The sequence below is a fragment of the Felis catus genome, chromosome D1 (assembly GCF_018350175.1).
Source record: "Felis catus isolate Fca126 chromosome D1, F.catus_Fca126_mat1.0, whole genome shotgun sequence".
Classification (NCBI taxonomy): Eukaryota; Metazoa; Chordata; class Mammalia; order Carnivora; family Felidae; genus Felis; species Felis catus.
In genome coordinates, this window is record NC_058377.1 from 16,460,297 (window position 1) to 16,485,626 (window position 25,330).

Consider the following 25,330-nt stretch of genomic DNA (forward strand, 5'->3'; position numbering starts at 1 on the left):
CCTCTCCCCAGCCTGAATAAGCATCGGGGCTCTCTGGCTGCCTCCTTCTGCCTTCATACCAGAGCCCGGAGAGGCCCCTGTCAAAATAAGAGCTCCCCCATCTCGCTCGCCTCCTCGCCCAACCCGGCTCCCCCAGCCTCCCAGTGGTCTGACTCGGTAAGGCGCCCGGCCGGCTGGCTAGCGGGAGGCAGGTTGGCCCGGGGGCGGGGAGGGGGCTTCTACCCTTCTCTCCTCCCCATTCCTGAGGACTGGGCACGAGACGCCCCAACAACATCCCAGGCAACAGAGAGATTTGACAAACCTACCCTCCAATCTACACTGATTGGAAGGAGTGGGAGTTGCCTGGACTTCCCGCAACCCCCAACACACACACACACACACACACACACACACACACACACACACACACACACAAATACTGGGTCCTCTTTTCACTGTACCCACCCACATTCATTATGCACTGAGCATCTCTTTATTCATCTTTCTTTCCTAGTAGATCATGAGGTCCTTGAGGACATAGACTGAGTTTTTTCATCTCAGTCCTCAGCCCAAAGTGAATGCTAAGAAAATGTTTGTGGAAGCAAAATCTTTGTCTTCGCAAAAGAACTCTCTCCTAATCTCAAAGTGCTCCACGCGTGGGCGCGCGTGCACACACACACACACACACACACACACACACAAGACCCTATAGGAGGATAGATGCAATGAAAAAGAAATTGTAAAGCCCTTTTAAAAAGCATTTCACCAATGTGATTTCGGTGTTTACCATAATCCCGTGAGAAAGATGTTATGGCCCCATTATATCGGTGAGGAAACTGAGACTTGCATTTGTTAAGGACCTCCTCAGGTTTATATGGCTAGAAGGCTTGAACGTGAGAAGCCCAGAAGTGGAATTCAGGTCTCCTTATCCCAGGACACTTTCCCTGTATCCCACTGCTCCCACCTAAAATTAATACCAACAAGTAACAAGCATGGGCTGCTTCAGAAAGAAGACCAGCAAACCTGTTTGCTCCTGATATTCAGTTCCACTGCCCTCTCTCCTCCCCTTCGGATAGATGGTCCCCAGATAGCTCTAGTCCTTACAGACCGCCCTCTCTCCTGACTACCTCTCCTTACATCTATGCCACTCAACTGAGTGCTTACTTAACGTTTTGTTTCTCCTGTATATATGTTTGGTTGCCCCAAAAGACTGAGGGCCCAGACCATGCTTTCTATGCCTCTACATTCCCCACAGCACTCAAATGCTGGGCTCATAGTAGGGCTTTCGTAAACACTTATTTGGTGGGTTGATAGTGCCAGCAGCTGGGGCCTGGGCAAGGTCTGAGGAGGCACAGGTGGAGATGAGGGACAAACCCTCAAAAACAGATAACCCCTGTGTGAGCCTTACATCGGTTTACAAATCATTTTCATGCACATTATCTCTAGATCATGTTTCGATCCAATCAACAAAACTTCCCCAAGTGCCTACTAACTGCTGTGCCAAACACCAAGCTGGGTCAGGAGTTGAATCATCACAACCTCATGAGGTAGGTATTCCCACTTAAAGGAAAAGAAGACTGAAGCCCAGAGAAACTGGGCTCAGGTTTGAAAGATCCTAGAGCCTAGGCAGTAGGCTAATTTCCTCTCCTCTCTCCAGGGTCCTGTGGATATACGTGAGCCACCAAGGCAAAAGGGCCATTTCTCAAACAGCGTGCTGGTTAGAAGGAAGGGCCCACCCCATTTGTGTGGATCAGTCTCCCCTTACATACATGACAAACCACATGGGCTTGTTATGATCCGTTTGGCACAATGCCGGGTTCACAGGAGGTCCAGAAAACTGTTCGCAGGAGTGAGAGCTGTGTTGTAAGAGGTCTGTTAAATGTGGTACACAGTAAGTTCAAGCGTATTCGGCATGTCCTGTGGAGCAGCCATGTAGAGCGCTCCCCTGGGTGGGGCTGTGACTCATTGCCCCAGCGTAGGTTCCAGGTCGGGATGCGGAGCTGAGCTCCGAGCAGCCACGAGTTCTGGGTGGAACCCTGGAGCGAGCGAGGAGAGGAGAGGGGCCGGCGGCCCACTGCCGGAATCGAGCGGCTCCCTCTACTGGCGAACTCGGGGAATCACCAGGTGTTTCCGTGTATCTGTGTGTCACCGTGTCACGAGGAGTGTCACAGGTGTGTCAGCGAGTGTCGGTGGAAGTGCCAGCACGGGTAGAGGTGAGTGAAGGTGCCTGCTCATGGAGCAGTGTGGGTGCGACAGTGCCATGCGGGCCTGTCTCTGCAACCACAGAATGTACACACACAACCGTATCATGGAATACAATTTACTTTGGGGCTGGAGGCGGAGGGGGAGTGAGGAGGGCGGCTCTAGGGCTGCATATTATCTGAGATTACCTCGTGAAGTGATTAGGACGAAAGTCGGTTCCAGCTGAGACTCCTCACCAACCCCATACCGATGGGAGGAATTCAGGACTGACGAACAGTTCTTGGGAAGGCACTCTATCCCCTAAAGGAACTGACGACCCAAGAAAGGGTTAACTTTGAGCCCTACAGTGGCTTCAATCATTGGCTCAGAGCACTGTCAATCAGAGTTCTGGGGCGGGGTTCTCGGGCCGCCTGCGGACTGCCCAGGGCCCCTCGCTTGCCCCTAGACCCCCACATCATTTTACTTCTGGGCTGCGCCCACACCCCTATCTTGGTGGAGACACCATCCTGGGCCTGGAGGAAGAGCAGATCCGGGCATCCTGGCTTCCCCACTCACTCCAGCTGCCTGGCTTCCTGATAGATGGTGATTATTATATAATAGACCTGCTGGACAGAACCGTGCCAGCGCTCGGAACACTTTGCCCCCTCCTCGAAGCGTGCCCCAAGGTCTGGCACCAGCCGCACCAGAGCCCGCTGCCCAGCTCTGCCGGCTCCCCCAGCACCACCTCCACCCCCGGGCGGGAGACCCCTGGGCCACCTTCCCCGGTGGACCTGAGGCCACGTCTTGGGATGGGGCGGGCGCCAGGCTGGGAGTCGGGCGGGCGCCCAGCAGGTCTCAGTGTCGGCCTGCAGAGTTTGGCTTTACCAGCGCCTCGCCGGGATTGTGGGACCCACCTGGCCCCTCGAACCTGAACTTGGAACTTGGGAGCCAAAAGAGGTGGGGATAGGGGGCGCAGGGGCCAGGGTGGAAAGGGAAAGAAGTTTGGGAAAGGTGCGGGGGCAGGAAAAAGGAGCCTGGGTGAGGGGGCCGGCAGGGGCAGTGGGGGAGGGACTCTTATCCTGACAGGGCTCCCGCCTTCCCCGACTGGAGGGTTTGGAAAAACTGAGCAGGCAGCCAAGGCTTGGCTGGAAATCCTGCAGCCCACCCTCCTGGGGACACAAAGCTGGAGGGCGGAGGCAGGGCGGGGGAAGAGAGCACGACCCCGGGGAGGGCAGGGCCTCTTTTGGGGCTGGGGGCCCAGGGGCCAGGTCCCTGGGGAGGGGGTTCCTGGCGCTGTCTCCCTGCAGTCTGTTTCCCCCTTCTCCTCCACTCCCCCTCTCCTCGCCCCCCCCTCCTCCCCCTCCCCGGCTCCAGTCTTGCAGATTGCGGGCAGACTTAACTCCTTGAGTGCCAGCCTGGTGGACTCCGAGGTGGTGACGCTGGGAGGGAGGGAGGAGGGAGGAGACTCCGGACCCCACTCCCACCACTGTTTAACACCTTGCGGCCCGGAACGCAGTCTCGGGATCTGGGCTGGTCAGAGCCCTGGAAGGTTGCCTGGTACTCGAGGAGAGATACACAAAACCCGGCGCCCGAGAGCTGCGTAATCTGGCCCATTCTGCTGCCAAATCTTAACCGTCTACACTCCCGCCACCCCAGCCCTCTGTGTCTCTCCCTCCACTCTTCGGCTGCCCTCCCCCCACTACCCGACCCACCAGTCGTTACAAAGGTCCCCGGCCGACAGAAGGCTCGTGAGAACCCGGAAGTCTGGGTTCTGTGGCTGCCCCAGCATTCTCTGTATCCTCTGTGAGGCCCAGCGCGGGTGACCACAACCCGTGCCTCTTTTGCCTCCAGGGGGCTCCTTCACCTTTCTGCGGAGGTAGCTGACCAACTGAGGCAGGGAATGGTAGCCTCCGCCAGCCCCGGCTGGAACAGGGGCCTGAGTAACTGGAAACCCTGACTTCACCTCCACCCTAGCCCCTTTCTCGGGCAACACCCCCTGCGCCATCAGATTTGCCTTCCAGTTCGGCTCTGAATGACTCTGCCCGAGCAAAGTAAACCAGGCCAGGCAGGAAGGGGTTAACGGAGCTAGCCGACTCCGTGTGAGAGCCAGGTGAGGCACCGCCCATCTTGGCCCTCAGGTGTGTGTGGGTGGGGACGTGGAGGGACACCGACCTAGGGGCCGCTTTTTTGCCCCCTGGTGGCTAGATCTGGCCTAGCAGTTGCAGGCGGAAGCTGCGCGCCGCGCCGGTGGGGATGGGTGGAAAGACTTTGCAGACAGTTAGAGGACTCCTTCTGCGCGAAGAACACTTCCGGAGGGAAAGAGAATCCTCTGGGAGAGCTCGTGGAAGCAGGGAACTCCCACAGGCCCTGCCATGTCCCCCTCACTCAGCGGGCTGCCTCAGCCCTCGGGGACTCCACTCGCGGGTCTCAGGTGCCCAGGGACCTGGAAGAGGGAGGGGGGAGTGAAGACATAGGCTCTGTCTCAACCTAATAGAGGAGGTCAATCGTGGGGCGCTGCTCCTCACCTTCTTTTTCTTCTTGTGCCCCCAGCCTTCCCAGAACTCCCATTCCCTCTGGACCCCAGCATCATATTCAAACCTGTAGTCAGGCTTCGGAGCTCCTACCAGCTACCCTGGCACACCTCAGCTTCCCTCCCCTCCAGCCAAGCAGCCCTCTGGGTTTCTCCTCATAAAAGAATCCCTCTTGAGGGATTCTAGGTGCTCACAACCGCTTCCCCTTATCCCCCTCAGGGCTTGAGACCCTTCCTCCCCTCCACCCCAAGCCCTTCCAGGTTATTGAAGGCCTCGTTCTTGCGGGCTTCCTTCCTTCCTTCTTTTTTGCTGTTCCTTTCAATTGGCTCACTTCCCTCCCTCTCCCCATTTCCCATTATCCTCTAAGACTTACTTACTTTCTTGCTTGCTTGCTTGCTTGCTTGCTTTCTCTTTCTTTTTCATGTTTATTTATTTGTTTTGGAGAGAGAGAGACAGAAAGTGCATGCATGGAAGGGGCAGGAGGGGCAGAGAGAGAAAGAGAGAATCCCAAGCAGGCTCCGAGCTCACTGCCAGAGCCCAACTCGTGACCTGAGCCGAAATGAAGAGTCAGGCCGACTGAGCCACCTGGGCGCCCCAAGAATTCCTTTTTCTATGGGCACTTCATGCACACAGGGACCCTGACTGACTCAACATTTCCCTTTTCCTCCTGGAATCCTTCTCTGACCAACCCATGGACTTATTCTTTCAAAAACCATTTTTGAGGACCTACTATGCACTGGGCACTGGATGAGACAATGAGTATATGTTGGGGAACAAGACAGATGTCGTCACCCTCAGAGCCTGCAGTCTAGGTGGGGATGGATAAGTGAACAAGTGATCTCAGTTCATTGTCATGAAGCCTTGGGGAGCATCTCGGAGAGACACCTATCCTGGACTTGGGAGTCTGGAAAGTTTCCGGCTCGGGAGCAACATCTGAGCTGAGATTTACTCTAGCCTAAGGTGTGGTTCCGCCCAGGTGAACAGTACATCTCACTGGAGGCCTAAAGATAGAACAGGATTCCAACAAGGGACCTCACCAGATGTTATGGCGGGGGGGGGGGGGGGGGGGGGGGATCTCTAATGCTGCACTCCCAAACAACCCATTTCTTTTTTAAGATTTTATTTTTTGGGGCGCCTGGGTGGCTCAGTCAGTTGAGCTTCCAACTTCGGCTCAGGTCACGATCTCACCATCTGTGAGTTTGAGCCCCGCATCGGGCTCTATGCCGACAGCTCAGAGCCTGGAGCCTGCTTCGGATTCTGTGTCTCCCTCTCCCTCTAACCCTCCCCCACTCATGCTCTGTCTCTCTGTCTCAAAAATAAATAAAACATTAAAAAAAATTTTTTTTAAGATTTTATTTTTTATTTTTCTGACTTTTTTTGAGATTTTATCTAAGAGCCCACAACCCCAAGATCAAGAGTCGCACGCTGTACCGACCGAGCCAACCAGCTCTCCCCCAAACAACCTATTTCTTTTTTTTAAATTATTTTTTTTCAACGTTTATTTATTTTTGGGACAGAGAGAGACAGAGCATGAACGGGGGAGGAGCAGAGAGAGAGGGAGACACAGGATCGGAAACAGGCTCCAGGCTCCGAGCCATCAGCCCAGAGCCCGACGCGGGGCTCGAACTCACGGACCGCGAGATCGTGACCTGGCTGAAGTCGGACGCTCAACCGACTGCGCCACCCAGGCGCCCCCAAACAACCTATTTCTAATAAATTTTCCAAGTCCCAAAAGAAAGAGGACTAACCTGAGAATCTAGAGTATGTGACCTTGGCCTAGTCACACCCAGTCTCTGGGCCTTAGTTTTTTCAAATGGAAATCAAGAGGGTTGGAGTTTATCTTCAGGCTCTTTATCAGGAAGATAGCAATTAAATAGAAGGCTTGGTTAGTTAAGAGAGAAATACTCACTTAGCTCTGGTGGGCTTGGGGAGGGATAGCAGCATTCAGAAGCCCTGGAGAGGCTACCACAAGCAGGGGCCCAGAGAAAGCCAACTCCTACCCCTCACCGTACACGTTGACTGGCAGGGTTTTTTTTTTTTTCCTTCAATGTTTATTTTAATTTTTTTTTATAACAACGTTCATTCATTTTTGAGAGACAGACCGCGACGGGGGAGGGGCAGAGAGAGAGGGAGACACAGAACCCCTAGCAGGCTCCAGGCTCTGAGCTGTCAGCACAGAGCCGCACGTGGGGCTCGAACTCACAAACTGCGAGACTGTGACCTGAGCTGAAATCGGACATTTAATTGACTGAGCCACCCAGACACACCCTATTTATTTTATTTTTGAGAGAGCGAGGAGAGAGAATCCCAAGCGCGCTCCACGCTATCAGCACAGAGTCCGACATGGGGCTCGAATTCACAAACCTGTGGGATCATGACCTGAGCCGAAAACAAGAGCTGGCCACTTAAACGACTGAGCCACCCAGGAGCCCCATCGCCTGGCAATTCTGAGTGCTGGGAACATTTAATTTCTGCCATCAACTGAAGGCAAGAGCCTTTCTAAGACGGTGCTGGGAGGAGCGAGCACGAGGGCAGGGAGCACACATAGGATACATTTAGTTGCCGCATTAATTTGCTCTCAAGTGTAGCACTACAGAGCTTTTGTTTTTAAGAGATAGAATGTTCGCAAGAAAGGAAACTGAGGCCCAGAGTGGTGAAAGGACTTGCCCCACACCACGTGGCTGGTGAGCAACGGCTAGAAGCGATGCCCAGGCCTCCTGATTCCCAGTCCAGACCCTTTCCACCACACCACTGTAGCGTTTGCTTCCAACTTTCCATTGGACTTCTTCCTGTGTCTGGCTCATTTCCCTGGGAGGCCACGAGATCTGGGAAGGCAGGCTTGGCCTTCTTATCTGGACATCCCCCAGAGCCTGGTGCAGAGCTCTGAACACAGGGAGGGGTGCCCAGATGCCCCAGGCACCCCCATCCCCCCTTTTCTGTCTCATCATGAGTCTCTTTACAGGCACGGAACTCTCTGACCCAAGGGAAAAATGGCACCCCTGGATTGTGGACAACCTCCTGAACGAGGCATATCCTCAGTCCCAGCAGGGCCTAAAGCCTGCTCTGTGACTTCCAGAAACCGCTCTGTGATGGACTTCCGGGGGCCTTATTTTCTCCATCTGTCAAGACCCATAACCCCTTCTAATTGCTAGGGTACTTGGAACTTGAAGTCCCAGATGAGGAAATGTTTTTACAAGACGTAACTCTGAGGTAAGGGAAGAAGCTTCACGATCCAGTCTGTTTCGCAGAATCCCGCAGCCTCGGGACCCCATCTGCTGGGACTAGGGTACCGCCTCATGGGGTGCCCACACCCTCGCACTGTGCTGGACCCCGCGGAAGTTGCAGGAAACGAAACCTGAATCTATTCTGCGATCCCGCCAACTAATTTCCCACAACCAAAAATAATTTCAACAAGGAATCCCAATTTTCACTTGTATCTCTTCGGGCTGCTCCAGTTCATAACCTACAACGCCGCTTGTTAAAATTCCCTTCCCCCTTTTCTTTTTTTTTTTTTTTTTCAACGTTTATTTATTTTTGGGACAGAGAGAGACAGAGCATGAACAGGGGAGGGGCAGAGAGAGAGGGAGACACAGAATCAGAAACAGGCTCCAGGTTCTGAGCCATCAGCCCAGAGCCTGACGCGGGGCTCGAACTCCCGGACCGCGAGATCGTGACCTGGCTGAAGTCGGACGCTTAACCGACTGCGCCACCCAGGCGCCCCCTTTTTTTTTTTTCCCTTCCCCCTTTTCTGCTGCACCTTCCAGCAGCTACCTGTCTCTCTGCCTCTCTCTGTCCTCTGGAGTCAACACAGCTTTTCTGCCTCTCTTTGCTCGATCTCTTCTCCTTAGCGTATGGACTGGCTTAGCCTGTCAGGCTTCATTATTTTCCGTTTCTTTCACCCGTTACCCAGATTCTAACACACAAGGAAGCTGCTTGGTTCCTGCCTCCTGTTTCTCCCCGGCTATTCCTCCAGTTCTCTGTATCACAAAAGCCCTGGAACTGAGTGGGCCTAGACAAGATTTCCAACAACAGGTGAGGGATAAAATTATCTTGGGGTGGGGGCAGGGAGAGGGGAGGCAGAGGGAGGCTGGGAACAGTCAATGATGGATAAGTTTGGATCCTCTAACAGGCACCTGCCCTCAAGGAGCTTATGAGGTGGAGACAGTTAAAACACAATAAACGTTGCTAAATAATTAAAAGATGTGGACCTGATGTGATCAGCACGGCATCCTCGGGGAGACCTGTGGAGAAAGAAGAGATTGACCTCAGGTCCAGGGGAGGGCAAGGGCTTAGTAAGGGGCACAGAAAGAAGAAAAGCAATGGAATCACAGATCTTGGTGGGAAGGGGCCTCAACAAAGAACAACTACCTAGTTCAGGTTCTTTCTGATGCTCAGCTAACAGCCCTGGCAAGCAGGGGATCAATCACCTTCTTCTTGAACACCTCCAGCCGTGGGAACCTTACTGTCTCCCAAGGAAGCCAGTTCCATTTATGAACATTTGTGGGTTTGTTTTTTTTAAGTTTATTTCTTTATTTTGAGAGAGAGAGAGAGCTTGTGCACCAATGGGGGAGGGGCAGGGAGAAAGAGAGAATCCCAAGCAGCCTTCATGCTGTCAGCACAGAGCCCCATGTGGGGCTTGATCTCCTGAACCATGAGATCATGACCTGAGCCGAAATGATGAGTCAGACATTCGCTTAACCGACTGAGCCACCGAGGTGACCCTGGCTTTTGGTTTTAATTAAAGTTATTTCATGTATCTAAAGGAAGTCTAGGCCCAACATGGGGCTTGAACTTACAACCCTGAGATCAAGAGTCATATGCTCTACTGACTGAGCCAGCCGGGCAGCCCTATGAATGAGCATTTGTTTTTCCTTCCTTTGAGCTGAACTCTCTCCCAGTGGTCTTTACTTATTCGTCCGCACGCGCTACCTCCTGGGGTCACAAAATATAAGACCAGTTCTTCCTCCTCATGATAACCCTTCACTTATTTGAGCTTCAATGACTCCTGACTCTTCTCCTACCCCACCTAAATATTCCCAGTTCAATAAACCCTCACTCCCATGATAACACCTGGCCAACTTAGAGTCAAGCAAGGCTGTCAATCCTCTCCTTTATTCCAAATACCGTATCTCTATTAATACGACCTAAAATTGAATTGACTTTTGGCAACCATATCATGCTGATGACTCAGACTGAACTTACTAAACCCCTCATTTCTGTGATTCTGTTTCACCCGAACTGCTTTTTCTTTTTTCTTTTCTTTTTCTTTTTTCTTTTTCTTTCTTTTTTTTTTTTCACGTGAACTGCTTCTAAGCCTCACCATTGTACAATGCTGAGGTCTTACACGGACCTTTGATCATTTCATCTTGTTAAGTTGGCCTGACATTCTACGCATGGAGACGATTGGGGGATCCTTATCTTGTCCTTCAAAGTGTTTACTATCCTTCCAGGGCTATATGTGTGAAACGTGCTACTACGTTTTCATATCAGATGATGATAAACATATTTAACGGGACAGAGATGAAGACAAAACTCTAAATGACACAGTTGTCCTCCTGGTTGATACCGGTCTGTGTCACACTGAGACGATGATACATGGTTTTGTAGGTGGGATGGGGTCAGATGGTAATGAGCCTCCAACACGTAAAGAAAGAATAAGAAAATAGATTCAGAAGGTTTTTGAGCACAAGAGTCTTATGGAAACAGGTTGATGTAGCAAAAAATAAAACAAAACACCAACTTTGGAACTCTGCACATCTGAAGCTGAATCTCAGCTCGGTCGCTTTCTCGCTGTAGAACTTTGAGCAAATTACTCTAACCACTCAGAACATCAATTTCTTCTCTTGTAGTATGGGATAACGCCTCCTCGACTGTGGAGATTAAGTGAGATGATATATATGAAAAGCCTCATACATAAAAGGCTCTCAATAAACTAAGAAGAAAAAGCAGGAGAAGGAAGGAGGAGAGAAGAAAGTCGTGTTTGGAACAGGCTTAGTTTCGGCGGCGGCAGGGTGGGGGCGGGGGGAGGCGGGTAGGGGTGGCAAATCTATGATGGGCCCAAGTAAAAAATCCAAGTGTAAAATGAGCCTCTGGTGAGGCCCAGATTGACTGGATGCTTGGTCTAGGGCAATGTATACGAAGTGGCGGAGCGCTGGAAGTGGATGTGGGTGACATTTCAAAAGGAGAAGTGATTCACCTTGGATTCTGGCTACGTGTGTGGAGAATGACAGAGAGGAGACACGGGCACACAAAGAGAGGAAATGGATTAGGGAAGAAGGGTTCAGGGGCGTCTGGGTGGCTCCAAGTGTCCGACTTTGGCTCAGGTCATGAACTCGCGGTCCGTGAGTTCGAGCCCCACGTCAGGCTCTGTGCTGACAGCTGGGAGCCTAGAGCCTGCTTCGGATTCTGTGTCTCCCTCTGTCTCTGCCCCTCCCCCGCTCATGCTCCGTCTGTCTCTCAAAAATAAACATTAAAATTTAAAAAAAAAAAAATAGAAGATTCATGTTTAGAGTGGTGGAAGTTGGCAGGATAGTAGGACATCCCAGGGGGTATGACCAACGAGCGGGTGGAGAGATTTAAGGGGAACTGTGTGCAGAAGAAGTCAGAGGGAAGGTTAGGTGTTTCGGGAGCACCCTGGTAGCTGTAGCCATTGGGTCAGGTCTCTGAGGGTGAGGTGGGAAGGTGGGAATCGAACCGACAACACTAGCCTGCAGGACACCCCAGAGCCACGCTGATTTCCCTCCCCCCCCCCCCCCCCCCCACCTGTCAGAGCTGAACCGGAAAAACTCGACCTTACATTCACCTTTGCATCATGGGCCTCAGTCCAGGGCCCGCTGGGACCCGAACTCTGTCCCTCCAGGCCTCTCTGCTTCTCGGCCCTGATATCAGAAGGACAGGAGTTCTTATCTGGTCAACGGACTCTAGCTTGTTGCTACAATCATGGGCTGGAAAAGGGCGAGACGGGAGGGGACCCGTAGAGAGAGATTTGGACGGAAGCGGGTGGGGACAAATGGAGAGCGAGTGAGAAACACAGAAGCTGGGACAGGCAGGGCAAGGTGGGCACCATGAGTAGGTAGAAATGCGGGCTGATGGAGGAGAAAAAGAGAGACCGAAGGAGGGGGCAGAAAAAAAGATTTGCCGAGAAACTGATGAAGTGCAACTGAGAAAACTGTTGCCATGGTGACGGGTCCAGAGGAGGGAGTAGGAATATCAATCGGATTATGAGTTGGGGGAACGGGGAGGGGGTCGCTCAAGACCCAGAGGCAGTGCCCCCACCCCCGCTGGCCGGCCCCAGCAGCCCTCCCGCAGCGTGGGGACCGCCTTCCTGAGAGGCCTCCCAGAGGCCAGCCCAGGGAGGACCGTGGGGACACAAGCATGGGAGGGGCCCGGGGCTCTGGCACTTTCTCCCCTCCTCTCCAGCCTGGGCTGGCACAGATCTGTACCCCCCCCCCCCCCAACCTCAGCGTGCCTCACTGGCTCTGGGACAGCCTGCTCCACCCACCCTACTTTCTGTCCTCCCCACGTCTTCCTCCTCGGAGCCCCCACGTGAAGCGCGGGGAGGGGACTCGTGTTAAGAACCTACTGTGTGCCCCGCACGGTGTTGGGCACCTCGCGCCTTGTTTCATCCGGGGCCTCACCGCAGCCCCGTGGGCTAGGTGCGCCACCCCCACCGGCAGACAGGAAACCCAGACCAAGGCCCCAAGCTGGAAAGTGGCCGCCGCCTAGCTGGCCCATCTGCTCCAAAGCCATTTTCTGGCCTCCGAGCCCCCTGCCTACCCTTCGCGGCCTGCTTTCCGCCCCCTCAGGCCAGGATGGGAGGTGCTGGGGGGAGGCCCCGTTCAAGGCTCCAGCTCCAGTCCTAGAGACAGAGAACTGGGGACACTTGAGGCAAATGTGCCACAGCCAGCAAGGCCTCCAGGCTAAGTGGGAGGCGCAGGGGAGCTCAGAGCTCAGGGCTAGGGGAGTGGGGAGGAAGGGCTGAGGGGGAGAGGACTGTGGGGCTGGGGGGAAGCTCTGAGGCAGGCGTTTCCGGCAGAGCTGAGAAGAAACTTCCAGCAAGGCCCAGTGGGGAGCACTCAGGCTTTGCAGCGTCTGAGCTGGTGAGTGAGTGTGACTGGGGGCTGGTGTTTGATTGCAGGTCCCTGCAAGTGGAAGTGGCTATGTGGTGGCGGCGGGGGGGGGGGGGGGGGGGGGGGGGGGGGGCTGTCTCCCTCCCCCTCCCTCGGGCCGGCTGTACAAATAACAGTTTTGTAAAGGGCACCGGATCTGATGTGCATATCAAACAGGGCCTGAGGAGATGGGAGAAGGCAGAGTTCAGGGCTGTGACCTTGGGTAGCCGTGCCAAGACTACCCCTCCCTGCCAGAGGGTGGAGTGGGGTTCCAGAGGATTCTGACCCCTTCCCACACGCCTTGCTTTTCCTTCTAGTGGCCACCTTGAAACACCTCCCTGTTCTCTCTGGGGATTGGCTGGAGCCACAGCCTAACCCGGAAGTTGCTGGGGGTGGGGGGTGGGGCAGAAATTAGCTGGACCCCAAGAGGGGCTAAAGGTCACAATTCTGTTGGCCCCCCCCACAGGGTTCGCTGGGTTTGAGTTCCCAGGTCTCTGCCCCTCACCCCTGTAGAGGGGGATGAGGGGACAGAACCCCTTCCTCTGCAGACGTGACCCAGGGAAGACTGACCCAGACCGGCTCACCCCTTCACACTCCACCAATATCCCGGGAAGCCCTCCTGACCTCCTTCCCCTGCCCATGTTAGGTTTCTACAGACGACTAGAAGGGGACCCGGCCTGAGGTAAAAGAATGGGGGAGGGGGTGGAAGGGAGTCCCCCCCCCTCCTACCCTCCTCTTTCACACCTGCCCTCCCGAGGCCTTCTGGTGCCTTGGCCCTTCCCTGAACCCCAGACCCAGCTCCACCCAGACAGCCAGTCCTTCAACACCCTCCTGTCCAGCCCCGTTGTCCTCATCCACACACCCTCACTCCCAGACTGAAGCAATCTCCATGACTTCTACTTGCCAAAGCCGAGGAGCACGCTTCGAATCTCTCTGGTGCCCTATGAACCAGTTTGCTGTGGGCCACGGGTCCCGGAAGCATTCTTCTTTGGGGACCTGGGACACCACTCCCTCCTGGCTCTTTTCTTTTTTCTTCTAGGGAAGCTTCTCAGTCTCTTTGGCAGGCTCCTCTTTGCCTTGGACCCTAGTGGTGTTCCCCAGGCTCTGTCCTCGCTCTTGTCCTCTTCACTGGGCCGCGCTCCTCCCCCAGGCTGCAGCTGTCACACCGGGGCCCACAGCCCTCCTGAGCTCCAGCCCGGGAATCGCAGATCTCCAGCCCCTCCCAGAAAAACCTCCTCCCACCACCACCTGCACCCCAGCTGGTGAGGGTGCCGCCATCCACCCAGCTGCCCAAGCCACAGCCTGGGAGGCATCCCTCACCCTGCTCCCCACCCCGCCCCACAGCCCTCCCAGCCAAACCATCACCTTAGAATTTTCTCTTCGGTCATTTCTTGCCCAGAATTGTATCTCAACAGTGTGTCAAGAGACATCTAAAATATCTCCCAACCACTCATCCAACACAATCTCTACAGTACAACGAAAATCATCTTTATAAGATACAGATTTGATCATGACACTCTCCAGTTTTAATCCTTCAAGGGCTTCTTTGTATCCTTAGGATAAAAATTAAAATTCTTTATTTCTTTTTTTTTTAATGCATTTTTATTTATTTTTTTTTTTTTAACTTTTTTTTTTTTTTTTTTTTAATTTTTGAGACAGGGAGAGACAGAGAATGAACAGGGGAGGGTCAGAGAGGGAGACACAGAATCTGAAATAGGCTCCAGGCTCTGAGCTGTCAGCACAGAGCCTGATGCGGGGCTCGAACTCCCAGACCGCGAGATCATGACCTGAGCCAAAGTCAGACGCTTAACCGACTGAGCCACTCAGGCGCCCCAAAAATTAAAATTCTTTAAACGGGCTTACAAAGCTCTTCATCTGGTCCTGGCTGCTTCTCCAGTGACTTCCCCAAATTCCACTCTTTTTTTTTTTTTTAATTTTTTTTAATGTTTATTTTTATTTTTGAGACAGAGAAAGAGCACGAGCGGGGGAGGGTCAGAGAGAGGGAGACACAGAATCTGAAGCAAGCTCCAGGCTCTGAGCTGTCAGCACAGAGCCCGACGCAGGGCTCGAACTCATGGAGAACTCACGGACCGTGAGATTGTGACCTGAGCCGAAGTCGGACGCTTAACCGACTGAGTCACCCAGGTGCCCCTCTTTTTTTTTTTTTTTTTAAGTAGGCTTCATGCCCAGCGTGGTGCTGAGCGTGGGGTTTGAACTCACAACCCTGAGATCAAGACCTGAGCTGAGATCAAGAGTCAGACACTTAACTGACTGAGCCACCCAGGTGCCCTCCATCAAATTCCACTTTAAACCTCCAGTCGCTTAATGAGCATTTGCAGCTCTTTCAGCCTAGAACAATCTCCCTCTCACTCCTTCCTCCCTCCACCTTCGCCCTGCTAATGCCTACTCAACTTTCAGATCTTCACTTATTTACTACTTCCTCCAGGAAGCCCTCCAGGACTGCCCAAGCCCATGTAAGTTACCCTTTCAGTGAGGAGCCTCTCTGGCAAGTCATTTAGTGGCTCTGACCTTAGTTTCCTCATTAATACAATGAGGACAGTAACAGTAGCCACCCACAGAGTTTGCTCTGAGGATTAAGCAAGAAAATATAGGAAGGACTTAGTGCAGTGCCTGACATGTGGTAAACACTCGATAAATAATAGCTGTTAGCGTTACTTTTTCTACTGAAATCCTGCTGCAGTGAAATAGTGGACTCTTCAGTATCTCCCATTATACCATAATTTTCCGGCAGAGCAATCGTACTCACCTCTGAATGCCCGGTACTTAGCACAGTGACTGGTACAAAGGCATGTAAGAAACATTTATTGAATAAATTAATTCATATTCATTCGGGCCACTATTATTTCTTGGGTCGATTAGCTCTCCTTCAGGCCTAAGGAGAGGCTTAATTACCCCGCAGTCAAGCCTCCGCCTTCCCTACAATACTGAATTTTGCCACTTCCCTGCTTAAACCCTGTCAGGGGCTCCTGACAGTCTGAAAAACATGGTGGGCCAGGCCTTTGCAGGGCGGTTGCCCAGAAGATCTGCTTCTTTAGATCTGCTCCCCCCCCCCTCCCCTTCCACTGCCATCCCTCCTTGCCAGGCTCTGCCCCACTGGCTACAGGGAACCCCTCTGCTTTGACAACCCTGCAGCCTCGATCCCGTCAGCCTCAAATATGCTTCCTCCTTGCTCACTAGCAAAACACCACTCCCCTTCCGACACCCTGTCCCAGATGACACCATCTGGGGCACCCAGTGGCAAAGTTGGCCTCAAAGATGTATGCTGTTCAGTTTCACTGATTTGGTTACCTGCCTGGCCCCAGGGGTCCACAGCCCCTGTCCGACCTCACAATGTTGTGATCCATCCAGCTGCAGTGAGGGCCTCGACTTTCTCTCCCCAGCAGCCACCTGGATGGCCGCCACTCTCCCTCCCGTCCCCGTCCACACGCCCATGCTTCATTCGACCTTGACCTCACCCCTCAGCGCCCCACTTCCTGGCACATCCAGTCACTCCTTTCCGTAACTAGCCCCATCTTGTTCTCCAACCCTTCAGGCTCGCCGATACCCTCAACTTTCCGTGCCTTGAGTCTGGACAACCTGACAGTTGTATCATTTCTGCACTCAAGCTGTGGTGTAATTTGAAAAACTCCCAAAATGTCAAAGTTAGTGTGATGGTTAGTTTTATGTGTCAACTTGACGGGGCCACGGTGCTCAGATATTTTGTGAAACGTTATTCTGGATGGCTCTGTGAAGATGTTTTTTGGGGCAAGATTAACATTCAAATCAGTGAATTTTGAGGGAAGGCAGATTATCCCATGGTGTGGTGGGCCTCATCCAATCAGTTGAAGGCCCTGAACAAACAAAGACTGACTTCCCCTCTCGCCTGCCCCACAAAGAAGGATTTCTGTTGGTAGATCACCTTTGGACTCCAACTGCAACTCTTTCCTGGGTCGTCAGCCTGCCTGCCTCCCCCTTTAGACTGTGGATTTGCCAAGCCTCCACGATCACATGAGCCAATTCCTTAAAATAAACCTCTCTCTATATATACACATCCTGTCGGCTCTGTTTCTCCAGAGAACCCTGACTAATGCAGCCAGTGCCCCTGAAGACCAGTGGTCCCCAAGCTCAGCTGGGCCACAGCCACCAAACAGCCTTCCTCAAGGCCCCTGGTAGCTGTGTCCCCCTCTTCCCACAAATAGCTAGTCAAACTCTCACCCCTCTTCAGGCCCCAAGCCCTTCTCCCCTACTTCCCAGAGAAAGTGGAGCCATCAGGACAAGCTCCCTTAATTCGCTTCTTGACGCCTCCTGTGGTTCTCCCCCCACCCTCTCTCCCTCCACAAAAGTATCACATTTCTCTCCCTTGTTGCCCCATTAGTTTCTCTCTGCTTTGAGAGTGTCACTCCTATGGCCAAAGGCTAATGACTCCACCTCTGATCTGAACCCCATTTTCTCCCTCCTCCACTCACACCCCTCTCTCTCCTACGTCTTTACCTTTTTTTTTCTTCTTGATGCTTATTTATTTTTGAGAGAGAGAAAGAGAGAGAACGAGCTGGGGAGGGGCAGAGAGAAAGGGAGACAGAGGATCCCCAGCAGGCTCTGCACAGTCAGGACAGTGCCCCATGTGGGGCTTGACCCCACAAACTGCAAGATCATGACCTGAATCGAAGTTGGAGGCTTGCCCACTGAGCCACCCAGGTGTCCCTTTACCTTTAAAAACACAGCAGGTGGGGGCGCCTGGGTGGCTCAGTCGGTTAAGCGTCCGACTTCAGCCAGGTCACGATCTCACGGTCCGTGAGTTCGAGCCCCGTGTCGGGCTCTGGGCTGATGGCTCAGAGCCTGGAGCCTGCTTCCGATTCTGTGTCTCCCTCTCTCTCTGCCCCTCCCCCATTCATGCTCTGTCTCTCTCTGTCTCAAAAATAAATAAACGCTAAAAAAAAAAAAAATTAAAAAAAAATAAATAAAAAAAATAAAAACACAGCAGGTGAGCCTTTTCTGAATCCCAAACTCCCCTCTCCTTCCTTGTCTCCTTGTCTTCCTTTGTTTTACCTCTGCTTCTCCCCTCCCAGTCATCTCTAGACTCTTGCAGTCTGGCTTCTGGCTTCCTCACCTACAGGAAGCTGCTCCGAAGGATGTGTGTCCTTCAAGATGCCCAGCCCAGTGGACATTTCTCAGTCCTCCCCTTTGTATTAGTTGTCTATTACTACATAACAACGTACCCTCGAACTTAGCAGCCCGTGAGAACAAATATTATTCTGAGAGTCAGGAATCAGGAAAGACTTAGCTGGGCAGTTCTGGCTGAGTATCTTATGAAGGTGCAGTGAAGATGTTGACCTGGACCACAGTCATCCGAAGGCTTGACTGGGGCTAGAGGATCTGTTTCCAAGCTTGCTTATTCTCATGGCTCTTGTCTAGAGGCTTCGGTTCCATGCTGGATGTTGGCAGGAGGCCTCAATCTTTTGCCATAGGGACCTCCCCGTAGGGGTGCTCCTATGCCTTCCAGAGTGAACAGTCCAAGAGAGAGCAAGAGGAAGGTGCAAGTCCTTTTATGATCAAGCCTCAGAAGTGACCATTGCCCCTGCTGAATTCTATTGGTCACACAGACTAACCCTGCTACAATATGCCAATCCATTACCTCCTGCCAATCCCTTCCCACACTGTTTCCAAAATGCTCTTTCCACAATTAGAACTCCTCGGAGGTTCTCTGTTTCCTTTAGGGTAAAAACCAAGCTCCTTAGTATAGGATCCAATGCCACCGGTGACCCGGCTGCTCACGAGAGGTATTGTCCCACTCATCTTTGAAGACCTCTTTCTAGCCAAGGTGTATTTGTTCACGGTTCCCAGAAAGTGTCAGGATAATTCACTTCTCTGAGCCTTTTCATACGCTGTTCCCTTTTTGGAATATCCTCTTCCACTGATTTCTCTTTTTTTTATTAAAAGTGTTTTTTTTTAAGTTTATTATTTATTTTTGACATAGACAGCTCAAGTGGGGAGAGGCAGAGAGAGAGAGAGAGAGAGAGAGAGAGAGAGAGAATCCCAAGCAGGCTCCGTGCTATCAGCACGGAGCCTGATGTGGGGCTCAAACCCATGAACTGTGAGATCATGACCTAAGCCAAAACCAAGAGTTGGATGCTTCACCGACTGAGCCACCCAGGCACCCCATCTTCTTCCACTTATTTTATTTTAGCCAGGCTACCTCCAGTTCATTCTCCAAAACTCAGCAACTTGAGAGCAGGAATGGCTTCTTGTCCTCTCTGTGTCTCACCTATCATGGCAACTACCACTGAGCAGTTGTTTGACAGATGTTTACTGAATGAATACATGAGTGAGCAGGCAGTTCCTGTGTGCCTGGGACCCCGGTGGCATGCTTAGCATACAAGGAACAGCTGGCTCACATCTCTGTCACCTTCCCGTTCACACTACCTTTCCTGCCCAACCATTTCCCCCTGCATCGATGCCAGAATTGGGAAAACAAATTCCTATTTCTTCCTTTTAATTGCTTAATTTTAAGTAGGTTCCATACCCAATGTGGGTTCTTGAACTCATGACTCTGAGATCAAGAGTCGCATGCTCTACTGATCAAATTCTGAGCAGCTCTACTGATCAAATTCTATCCCACCTCATTCCCTACTAGCTCTGTGACCTCAGGAAACTCATTTATTGCCTCTGAGCCTCTAGACTTCATCTGCAGTAAGGGTTAAAGAAGATAAGATGAATTACTTAAATTAATATTTATTGAACCAGATATCATGCTAGGCACTCTTAAATAAATTAGCTTGAGTGATGGTCATATTAGTTCAGTGAGACAGATGTTAGGCCCTTTCTGCAGAGGAGGATACTGCAACAGAGTACTCAGGTAGGTAACATGTTCACAAAGCTGGAAGAAGATTTGGGGTAAGTGGTTGTATCATAGGGAGCATTACAAAAAATAAAGGAGCATCCAGGTCTCTTTCAACCCTGAATGACACACAGATTTTCCTTTCCTTCCAGCCTTTTCCTCAGATCTCAAGGATTGAGGCCCTGCCATTTCCCATCAGACCAACATTTGGTAAGCCCTGCATATTACTTCTCGATCCAAGTCCCCAGGACTCCCCCAGTCTGCTCCCACCGACTATGACAGTGATGGCCAATATTCCTTTAAAATAAAGGTATTCCTACCTTTCAGTGATGGCCAATATTCCTTCTGCACCTTTATTTTAAAGCATTTTTACACCTGTCATATCTTGCTAGATGATTGAGAAGGAATGAGTCTTCCCATTTTATAGGTGAGAAAACTGAGGTTGAAAACGGTATCACCCATCATCAGGAGGACAATAGTCCCCATCAGAGGCTCACATGCCCATGGAGTCAAGTGGACATGGGTTTTTTTTAATTTTTATTTTTTAAGGTTTATTTATTTTTGAGACAGAGACGGAGCGTGAGCAGGGGAGGGGCAGAGAGAGAGGGAGACACAGAATCCGAAGCAGGCTCCAGGCTCCGAGCTGTCAGCACAGAGCCCGATGCGGGGCTCGAACCCAAGAACCGTGAGATCCTGACCTGAGCTGAAATGGGACGCTTAACTGATTGAGCCACCCAGGCGCCCCAAGTGGACGTGTTTTTCACTGACTGGCGAGCAGAAGAGTGGCATTCGGAGCAAGAACCATCGGTATACCAGACAGAGCTGGGTTCCCATCTGAGATCCCGTGGCTGCAAAACTACTACATTCTAGAAAAGATAAAAAGTACCATAATTCAGAAAGCGTAGGTCTGCTTTAAGAGCTAACCTTTTAGTCCAGGCAGAAGAGAGAGGTTAAGAACTCCCTGAAGGCAGAAACTTATTTTGCCTTTGCGTACCTGGTGCCTAGCACAGTTCTGGTACTTAATAAAATGTTTGTTGACTCGAGTATGGAGCTTGGCAGGAAGGAGGCAGAAGAGAAAACTTGCGTGAGTTTAGAATCAAGAATCTGAGGGGGAGACAGCCTAGGAGGTGTGGGTCCAAGAGAGAAACTCCAGACATTTGTGGCCCTGGTTCCTTTACTCCAAATCGTGAGGACATCCTCCAGAGGCACAGGGTGCTGTGGCTTTAAATGACTTCCGTGTGTCAATGAATCTGCTCTGCTAAAAGAGTTATCCTCTTGCTCCTGCGCTTGGCCTCCCCCTCCTCGCAGCTCCCCAAACCCTTCTCGGCCGCTGTGATGGGATAATTAGATGCGAGAGCTCAGCACAGATGATGCTCCAGTTGCTTAGCAACTAATGGTTTCCATGGAGACCGCAAAGCACAGCCTCCAGAGCAGCCAGTGAGCAGCTCGGCAGGGCAGGGAGAAGACGCAACTCTCAGTTCCTCCAGAAACCTGGGGAGGGCCGGGTGGGGAAGGGGGGCTGGAGGGAGAAGGGAGGGCTTAAAGGCACAGGGCCCTCTTATCCCTTTAAAATCCGGCCAGGGCTCTGCCCTGCCCTACCCCACTCTGCCCCACTCATACTTTCAGATGGGATGGGGGCTTAGATGTGGACCCACCACAACGCACCCTGCAAGAAACCCGACCTCTTCTTTCTGCTTCTTGGTTTATGAGTGAAATGGGAAGACATACCTCCCAAGCCTGAGCATAAACATCCTTCCGGGTTAGTGATGGGATTTGAAGAGCGAGCATCAGGAAGATCCCCTCGCTCCTAGAATGCCACCACCTACTTCTTCCCTCTCTCCGAAGTTCTCCTCAACGTGCAAACAGTCCTCTTTCAGTTTGTAGAATGATGGTAGGATCTGATGGAAAAGGGAACAAAAGCCAAGGTGCCGGAAAAACAGAATTCAGTTCTTCACCCCAAGGCAGTCTGTTCTGGGAGACTGGGGAAATACACCTGCCCCTGATCCCCACCAGTGTGTGTGTGTGTGTGTGTGTGTGTGTGTGTGTGTGTGTGTGTGTATACGGGGTGCAATATGGAACATCTGGCAATTCAAAGTGTGGGCCTCTCAGACTAGCATCAATCGATGTTACCTGGAAACTTGTTAGAAATGTGGACTTTCAGGCTTCACCTCAGACCCACTGAATCAGAAACTGCATCTCATCAAGATCCCTGGTGATTCATAGGCACATTCAATGTGGAGAAGCGCTGGTCTGAGACCCTCTGACCCTCTGCTTGGGTCTGTGAGTTCTATCTTTACCTTCACCCCCACCCCCCCACCCTGGGCTCACACTCCAGGCTTTGAACCCACCCTTCTTCCCACCATCGGAGTAAGGACACAGCCCCACCAACCCTTTGCTTCCTTACAGGACCCTGGCCCTTCTCTGGGTCTGGGGAAGACAGAATAGTTCATGGCACAGAGACCTACATCAGCGCTCTCTGTACAGCTCTTGGCCTCTCCCTGTGGAGTATCCCGCTTCCCACAGGTGACTTCCTCTCTGAGTCTGTTTCCACATCTGCAAAAAAGAGACTGTGACATCTGCAGCCCCTAGGCTGTAGGGACATGTTGGCTCATGTCCACAGTGGGCACTTTCTCCTAGTCTCTCCTTGCTTTCTGCTTATAACTCCCCTTTCACAGGGCTGGGGGATGCGGTCAGAGGAGTTGTGTCTCTTTTTCATTTTCTCTTACCGGGTCTGTTTCTCCTCTTTATTCTCAATCGTTTCAACACTGGTTGCTGAGCCAGGCTGACTGTGCCCACCGCTGCTGGATGGGGTTGGTGGCCACCCCTCCGGTCTCTCTGGAAGTCTTCCCTAGCGTCCCTCTGCCCAGCTCTCCGGAGGAACCTGGAGGCTCGCATACTCCCTGGCACCCACATCCCTCGGCCTCTCCCAGAGCAGCAGTACCTGGGCCTCGGTGGACACCATGAAGAGGAGCCCCTGGGTCTGCTGCCCCCGTCCCCTCCTACCAGCCTCAGTTTCCCTCCCATCCTCGCCCGGCCAAGGCCCTGGCAGAAGCCCCTCAGCGTTGCTTTCCTTTTCTTGCATGCTATGGCAATCTCATAACTCGCTGCACTCCCGGGAAGACTCCCATACCTGAGGGGGCCAGTCCTCCACAGGCCATGCCCCGGATGCACGCACAGGCAAGAATACTCAGGCCCTAACACGCGGGAGTCCCAGAAGAAGGGGTGATTTCCGCCTCCCACTTTAGCTACTCTGCCCCTCTGCAGTTGACTAAGCCAGCGAGATCCAGCCAGGGCATCCCCACTTCTGACCTGACAGCCAGCTCCCCATCCTGAAAAACCTGTCTGGGGGCCTGCCCTGAGGCTGTAGGACCCAAAGGGCAGGTTGGACAGGATTCCCCTCCAGCCACTCCCACCCCAAGACAAAATCAGCCACCCCAGGGGCCAGGCCTCACTTGCCTCAGGAAGCCTCAGCCTGCCAGCACCTGTCCCAGCTCCCAGCCCAGCTATGGCATCCCCGCTGCCCTTCCGGACCTTGCCCTTGAACCTGATTCTGCTGACTGTCCTGGCCCTGGGGGCTGCAGGTCTCTGCCTTCCCTGGCGGGGTTGTGGGGAGGGGAGGCACTGGGCTTTCCAGGGCTCCCAAAGCAGAGCTGGCCTGGCTGGTTGGGGGTGGGGAGCTGATGATGGCAGTGACCAGGCATCAGTCACTGAGCCCAGGGGACACTCCTGGTCCTCTTCCAAACCCAGGAGGCAGAGAGATGTGCCGAAGGGCCCAGGGCTAAGGATTGGGGTAAGGTTGACCTCTGCCCCCTACTGACACCCAGGATCTGGCCGCTTGGCGGAGGACCCGGCTTTTGCGTCCCAAGCCTGCCACCTGGTGGTCATACAAGCAAAGGCCTGTGTTCTGCCGGCCCACTCCAGCCCGGCAGGGGAGGACTCTGCATCCTTAGAAATGGCCCCCAGGGGTCAGGGCCAAGAAAGGGGATTGCGTGCCCCCACCCCGAACTCCCTCTTGGCTCCCCAGCAGACTTCAACATCTCAAGCGTTTCTGGTCTGCTGTCCCCGGCGCTGACGGAGAGCCTGCTAGTTGCTTTGCCCCCCTGTCACCTCACAGGGGGCAATGCCACGCTGATGGTCCGGAGAGCCAATGACAGCAAAGGTTTGCTACCCCCCTCCCAAAGTGGCCCCCTAATCCCCAGAGACCCCTACCCAGGCCGCCACCAGCACCCTTTCTCCCACTCCTGCCTTCCTGTAGACCTTTCTCCTGAGCCATCCATACTCTGCTGCCCCTTCTCTTTGGGGCCTCCAGAAACATGACCCTGACCTCACCCCCGATTTCCTGTCCAGTGGTGAAATCCAGCTTCATGGTGCCTCCGTGCCGTGGGCGCCGGGAGCTGGTGAGCGTGGTGGACAGTGGGGCTGGCTTCACCGTCACCCGGCTCAGTGCATACCAGGTGACAAACCTCGCGCCAGGAACCAAATACTAGTAGGTACCAGATCCAGGCCTGGGGCACCTGTTGGCAGAGGCGGGGGGTTGATAGGAAGAGAAGCTGAGTCCTAACATTTGGTGGGAGGTGGTATGGTCAGCCTGGGGGAGAAAGTGAGGGTGCAGCTGACGGCGTCTAGAAGGGGCCTCTCTTGGAGGAGGTCACGGCTACGAAGGAGGGTGCCTGGGCTCCGTCTTCTTCCAAGTCCCAGAAAATCACTGAGGAGTCTCCACTCTCTCTCTCAAACCCCACTACAAAAGCGTTTCCTACCTAGTGACGAAGGGGGCATCCACTGAGTCCAGTAGAGAGATCCCGATGTCCACGCTTCCTCGTAAGTAACAACAGGGTCCCCCACACCTCCCCTGGCCCTCCCACCCCATCCCCGGCTGCCCCTCCCTGTGCCCCCTTAGCTTCTTTGTACCTGTGTCCTCGTACTAAGCCCTTGGCATTTTAAGTGCCTGTTGGCTCGTCTCATAAACTAAAGGTTCTATGCGTGTCGGGATGGTGCCTGATTAATTTCTGTACCCTCAGTGACCAACATAGGAGCTGCTTCGTAAATGTTTGCGTGAGGGATGTGTGGATCAGTTGGCTGCTTGGATGAATAAATGGACGAAGGATGGCTGGATGAGACGGAGAGCGTGGGGTCAGGATAGGGGCTCTTCCTGCCCACGAAGGCCTCCCCGCTCTGTCTTCTGACAGGGAGGAAGATGGAATCCATTGGGCTGGGGATGGCCCGGACGGGGGGCATGGTAGTCATCACGGTGCTGCTCTCTGTCGCCATGTTCCTTCTGGTCGTGGGCTTCATTATCGCCCTGGCACTGGGCGCCCGAAAGTGAGGAGGCCCTCACCAGGCAGCAGGCCTCCAGAGGGTCCGCGACGCTATCCATGTCCCCAGCCCCCGGCTTTGCCCTCTGTGCCTGCCTCCTTTCCTGAAAACGCTGCCTGCTCCCAGACCTCAACCCGGAGGCTTTGGCCTTTTCAGTGCCTTCACCTCCCCTCCCTGCCCCCTCTCACTGGAGCCCTTTCCTCCCTCTGCCCCTCCCCTTGTCCCCAGTGCCTCACCTTCTCCCCACACTTCCTGTCATCCCCTCACCCCCACTCTTGTCAGAATTGGCGCTCCGTCCACTTCACCTCTTTAATCTCCCCCTCCCTCAACAATTCACCCCTCCCGCAGTGATGGAAGTCTCCAGAATAAAGTCTCATGCCGCC

General features: G+C 53.1%; 1 protein-coding gene across 5 annotated transcripts; it reads left to right on the forward strand.

Annotated features, from left to right (window-relative positions):
• Positions 1–17: 17 nt before the first annotated feature.
• UPK2 (uroplakin 2) lies at positions 18–25,330 on the forward strand. 5 transcript variants are annotated; one of them, XM_045038391.1, is made up of 12 exons: positions 18–156; positions 1,426–1,526; positions 1,637–3,117; positions 7,654–7,901; positions 8,602–8,723; positions 19,787–19,844; positions 22,041–22,157; positions 22,416–23,215; positions 23,662–23,793; positions 23,982–24,120; positions 24,382–24,452; positions 24,821–25,330. In XM_045038391.1, the coding sequence occupies exons 8-12, from the start codon at positions 23,140–23,142 to the stop codon at positions 24,955–24,957; spliced, it is 555 nt and encodes a 184-aa protein (XP_044894326.1). In that variant the 5' UTR covers positions 18–156; positions 1,426–1,526; positions 1,637–3,117; positions 7,654–7,901; positions 8,602–8,723; positions 19,787–19,844; positions 22,041–22,157; positions 22,416–23,139; the 3' UTR covers positions 24,958–25,330. The 5 variants fall into 5 exon arrangements, with proteins under 5 accessions (XP_044894326.1, XP_044894328.1, XP_044894330.1 ...); XM_045038393.1 differs by lacking the exons at positions 18–156; positions 1,426–1,526; positions 1,637–3,117; positions 7,654–7,901; positions 8,602–8,723 and adding an exon at positions 12,637–12,790; XM_045038395.1 differs by lacking the exons at positions 18–156; positions 1,426–1,526; positions 1,637–3,117; positions 7,654–7,901; positions 8,602–8,723 and adding an exon at positions 13,231–13,481.

What these genes read in the sequence shown, in the direction of transcription:
- UPK2 (XM_045038391.1), top strand. Translation starts at nt 23,140, where the DNA reads ATGGCATCCCCGCTGCCCTTCCGGACCTTGCCCTTGAACCTGATTCTG. An exon ending in GAGAGCCAATGACAGCAAAG is followed by an intron (nt 23,794 to 23,981) that starts GTTTGCTACCCC and finishes TTTCCTGTCCAG; the next exon opens with TGGTGAAATCCAGCTTCATG. An exon ending in GCGCCAGGAACCAAATACTA is followed by an intron (nt 24,121 to 24,381) that starts GTAGGTACCAGA and finishes CCACTACAAAAG; the next exon opens with CGTTTCCTACCTAGTGACGA.